Source organism: Dipteris shenzhenensis, chromosome 5 (genome assembly GCF_047967505.1).
Source record: "Dipteris shenzhenensis isolate YYH24624 ecotype China chromosome 5, Dip_SZ_1.0, whole genome shotgun sequence".
Classification (NCBI taxonomy): domain Eukaryota; kingdom Viridiplantae; phylum Streptophyta; class Polypodiopsida; order Gleicheniales; family Dipteridaceae; genus Dipteris; species Dipteris shenzhenensis.
In genome coordinates, this window is record NC_141600.1 from 42,896,278 (window position 1) to 42,901,087 (window position 4,810).

A 4,810-nucleotide genomic window follows, 5' to 3' on the forward strand; every position below is an offset into this window, starting at 1 on the left:
ACCCCGCTTGTAGATCTGTTAAGATCTAAAACGGAAATTCCCTTCTTGCAGTGCCTGTGACGGCAGCACATCAAAGCTCTGTAGCGTTCCAATAATCCATTCAGTACGCGATGAAAAGCTTGGGAGCGTGTCTCGAATAATTCATTAAAAATCAATAGCGAGTGATAGCCGCTAAATCCGGAGTAGAGCACACGTAAAAGAGAGAGTACGTTACGTCCTCCATGACGTCTTATGGAGGGAAAATGAGCTGCCGACATTAGTTTCTTGGAACACTTCAAAAAGAGATCACATCAACTACCTACAAGACTTCAAAGATAAAATTTATTTTCGAGTTCAAACCCGTGATGTAAGCCGTCTTTGCGTCATTACATCGTCAGATCATACAAAGGCATCAACTCCAACGAGCTCCAAGCTACATTACCCACAAGTGCGTATCCACAAACAGAACGAATATAATATTATTTCCAATGCTTCACGCATTTTACACTATACAGTGATCAACAAGTGCAGCTCAATTACATCAAATCTCCAAGCAATATTCTCCTAGCTTCGTCCCTGTTGCGTTTTGGGACGCAAAGCAAATGCAAATGCAGAGCATTTGATAAACTGTACAAGCAACGGTTTTACAAATTTTCTTCTATGCAACAAGTATACTAAGCTTCAAATTGAAAACCTCCTCTTATTCTAATTCTACCCACAACAAATTTTTCCTTGTAACTATAGAGTTTGATTACCGACTTGAAACGCCAACTATAAGCACCCAACTGGACCTTCCGACTGCGAAGATGGCGGACCCACGAGTTTCAACATGTTGCTCCAGTACTCCTTACTGTCTTCAGATACTACGCCAGCGGGCAACTCCATATGATTTGATGTTGCCGGGGACGTCTCAGAGTTCTCTTTACTGATGAGGTCCAACAGTAAATCCGGCGTCATCGAGCCAGCCTGATAGACGCTGTTATCGCTGCTTGTACAAGAGTTGTTGAAGCTGCTGTCGCTGTAAACAGAGGGAGAAGTGCTGGTTACGCTGACCACGACTGGAAGCAATTGATCTGGATCTGGCTTACGACTCGGAAATATTTGATCTTCCGACAGGCTTACGGCAACAGGATGCGGGTTAATTTGGGGAGTGGGATCTATCTTTTGTTTGGACCCATGTAGGCTCGTGGGAACCAGATTACAATTCTGTCTGAAGAGAGCATCAGGTTGCAAAGATTCAAGGCTCCTTGGGCAGGAAACTCCCAAGTTTAAATTCTGGACATCAAGACTAGTTTCGATAGTTGGAAATGCGCTTTGATTTTGCAATGCGCTTAGCTGATACATTTTGGTTCCGCCGAGGCAGTTTTCAATACAGGCCTCGACATCATTCCGGAAACGAGGGTCGATATTGTTGTCCAAAAAGGGCAGACTCTGTCTATCGGCAAAGGAGCAGCTGAGGGTTGACGTAGGCGACATGTTATCTAATTCTTCGAGCTTGAACGGAGCTCTCGGATCCCCAGAGTTGATAGTCTGCAGGCAAGTGATGGAGCTGGGAAGGCAATTCTGAACCGCGCTGGGGAGGATAAGTTGGGGTGTACACGAGAGTGCAGGTTGGGAATTCAGAGACTGCTCCAAGTTTTTGATCAGAGTGGAGCCAAGATCCATGCTTCCAGTCGGCGGATTGCATGCTAGGAGTGTTTTGATTTGATTCCGCACGGCGTCGTCCGCAGCTTGAGATCCCAAAAGCCTCATCAGGATGTCAGCGGATACATGATTGGAATTTCCATTTAAAGTGATCGGAAAATGCGCGGACTTCAGATACTCTCTTGCCAATCGGGCCTCGGCCTCGAGCCTGGCAGCCTCCCATTGAGCCATATGGTTCATGAGCGTGGATGAGACGAAGGGCTGGGACCTCCAAGCGTCGCAGAAGTCCATTTTAGGCCGGTGCGTCACCGGGTCGATTCCCATTTGCAGGAGGCGCTTCTTCAAATGCGTATTCCAGTAGTTCTTGATCTCGTTATCAGTTCGGCCTGGGAGGTAAGTAGCAATAGTGGACCATCTGCCGGATGACAAATTCAGATATCTTCAGATCACACATCAGAGAAAAGATCGTAATACAAAAGGGTTATTAATATGGCTTGAAGCGTTACCGATTGCCAAGAAGGGCATGCAACTGGATGATGGTTTGTTCCTCGTCCGAGGAGAATTTACCACGTTTGATGTCGGGGCGGAGGTAGTTAGTCCAGCGTAATCGGCAGCTCTTCCCACACCTGAGAAGACCTAGAGAGAAGACACAATGAAGACCCATTAGCAAACACGTATGGTGGTTGAGAGAAGAAACAATGAAGATCTATTGAAGCAAACACAAACGGTAGCGGAGAGCGAGAAGAAACAATGAAGACCCATTAGCGAACACAAGTGGTAGCCATTAGCAAAAACGAAAGGTAGTGAAGAAAAGTCTTGGACGCTAGCTAATTTGGCCATGGTGCGCCAGGAGGGAAGAAGCCCATGAGGATGAAATGAAACAAAACGGAAAAGAAAGGTGGTCGAAGGTGGTGGTGCATACCGGCGTGTTTGGGAAGGGCACGCCAGCTACCGTGGCCATGGAGTTGGATGTAGGAGATGAGGGTGTGGTCTTCTTCGGGGGTCCAGGGGCCTTTTTTGAGGCCGAGTTTGTCGCAGCAGGGGGAACGGCCCATGGGGAAGAAAGAAAGAAGAAAAGGAAGGCGGGAGGGGATCAGCTGGGGGGGAGGCAAAGCAAGGTGAGGCTCAAAACAACAAGAGGAAGGAGGAGGACAAGAGAGGAGGAGGACTGAAGAAGAAGAAGGAGAACAACGAAGAAGAAGAAGAAGAAGGAGAACAACGAAGAAGAAGAAGAAGACGAAGAAGAAACGAAGACGTCGAGGACGACAACGACGATAACACTACTGCTACACTAAGACTATCCTGTTTGTATGATCTGACCAGAAGACGACGAAACAAATCCAAAAAAATTATATATTCCACCACCTCCCCTTGATATATATAAGCCTTTTTTATGTTTGTACAGGGCTGCTCGCCTACGTGGCCCCCTGCCACGTACCACCTCCTCCTTGTCAACCCCCTTGATCGTGAACCCCCGTCCTCCACCCCCCCACGTGTCCTCCCTCCCCCCACGTGTCCTCCCTCCCTTGCGTGTCCCACGCCCTTATTTACTCCATGCCACCCTTTCCCTTCTCCTCCACCGCTCTTGGTCTTTCTACACGGCTTGAGTTTTTCCCCTCTCACACTCCACTCTCGAAGAGTGTTCCCACACTCGTGGAGAAGCTAGGAAGTCTCCCTCTTCCCACTCACTTCCCCCCTGAAGCTTTACCAAAACCAAAAGCCTGGCTTCTCCACATGCCCGTCTCAAGGGCCTTTTGCTGATGACAACATGCATATTAAGGCGCCTATGGTTTTCGCCTATTGTGCAGCCCAGAGTAGTGTAGGTTGTGATCTCCAAGCCCACTTTTTACATCAAACGTGGGCAAAGAGGAGAGAACCAATAATGAGTGGAACAATTGCTCCTCACCTTGCAACTCTGCAAAGAGGAGATGCTTTTTTTAGCGATACAATAGTGCATTTTGCGTGAGTTTTTCATTGGTCAAGCTTGACTTTCTCACACTCTTCCAAGCTACACGCATAATATTAATAACTATAAATACTAGGGCTTTCTTATAACCCTTTCCCATGGTGCACATGTAGTTTAATTAGTTTTAAGACTAAAATGCATACATTTAGTCTTTAATATAGAGAGCAAGCAAAACCAAAGATGGTTTTGGACAATACAATGAATGAAAAATAGAACAAACGTCAACTTTCGTAATCACCACACGAAATTCCCCCATGCACAAACGAGTCAAACTAGCCAACAATCTTATGCTCGAACACTTCAGGCCTTGCTATCACAAACTATGCCAATAATTGGCCCTTATTAAGAAAGGACTATGCTCTAATTGTACGCAAGAAACCAAATATCCACCACAAACAAGCAAGGGCTTGGCATTCTAGCCTTAAGATATACTCACAATTTCTGTCCCCCCATCAAGCGTTGCCAATAAGTCCACATATCTTGTTGGGTTGAATATCCTCTCAAACTAAGTGGCTAGGTGGGCCAAGGTAGGGGCCCGATAATTAAGAACTTGAATATAACTCTTGAACACAAAATTTCTTTTTCATTATGTGGAAACCACACGTACAATGCTTTGCAATCACAACAAACAACTTGTTCAACAATCACACCTCATTAAGGCTTCACGTGCATCACTTTCTACATGAGAGATTGTTCACACCTCATCAAGGCTTCAAATGCACCATTGTCTACATGAGTGATTGATCTACACCATTGCTAAGATGGGAACAATATCCATTTCATGAGCTCAGATTCTTTACATTATTGCAAAGATGGGAACAATATCTATTTCACTCACATGTCACACTATAGCGTTTGAATATTAATCAAAGATCTTAGCGCTTTAACCTATCCATCATTTTGACAAAAGCCCGAGTCTACCAACTAATCTTTTCTTTTCTAATTAGCTATAAAAATTAAGATCCTTGACATGATTTCAAAAACCAGCACAACCAATCCAAACTATACTAATAGAAGGAATGTTTCCTAAGTTCCCTTGGTCAAAGCCCCCATTTATAATACATCAATGAATGGTGCTAAAAAGTTGGTGTATCTATGATCTAATTCTTTTGACATAAAAATGAGTGAAGTATAACTCTGGATCATGGCTTCCATTGCAATTTGTGACACTTTTGTTATGTGTACCAAAGATGCTTGAGACCAATAACAGACCCCAAATTT

General features: G+C 44.9%; 1 protein-coding gene across 1 annotated transcript; it reads right to left on the minus strand.

The window, feature by feature from the left end:
• Window positions 1–432: 432 nt before the first annotated feature.
• Window positions 433–2,946, minus strand: LOC147902054 (uncharacterized). Its single transcript, XM_087374646.1, has 3 exons — window positions 2,546–2,946; window positions 2,130–2,259; window positions 433–2,038 (listed from the first exon to the last, which is right to left on the minus strand). The coding sequence occupies exons 1-3, from the start codon at window positions 2,676–2,678 to the stop codon at window positions 751–753; spliced, it is 1,551 nt and encodes a 516-aa protein (XP_087230772.1). The 5' UTR covers window positions 2,679–2,946; the 3' UTR covers window positions 433–750.
• Window positions 2,947–4,810: the final 1,864 nt, after the last annotated feature.

Coding starts and splice junctions, on each gene's coding strand:
- LOC147902054 (XM_087374646.1), bottom strand. CDS start 2,678: ATGGGCCGTTCCCCCTGCTGCGACAAACTCGGCCTCAAAAAAGGCCCC. Junction 2,260..2,545: donor TGCCCTTCCCAAACACGCCG/GTATGCACCACC, acceptor TCTTCTCTCTAG/GTCTTCTCAGGTGTGGGAAG. Junction 2,039..2,129: donor CATGCCCTTCTTGGCAATCG/GTAACGCTTCAA, acceptor GTCATCCGGCAG/ATGGTCCACTATTGCTACTT.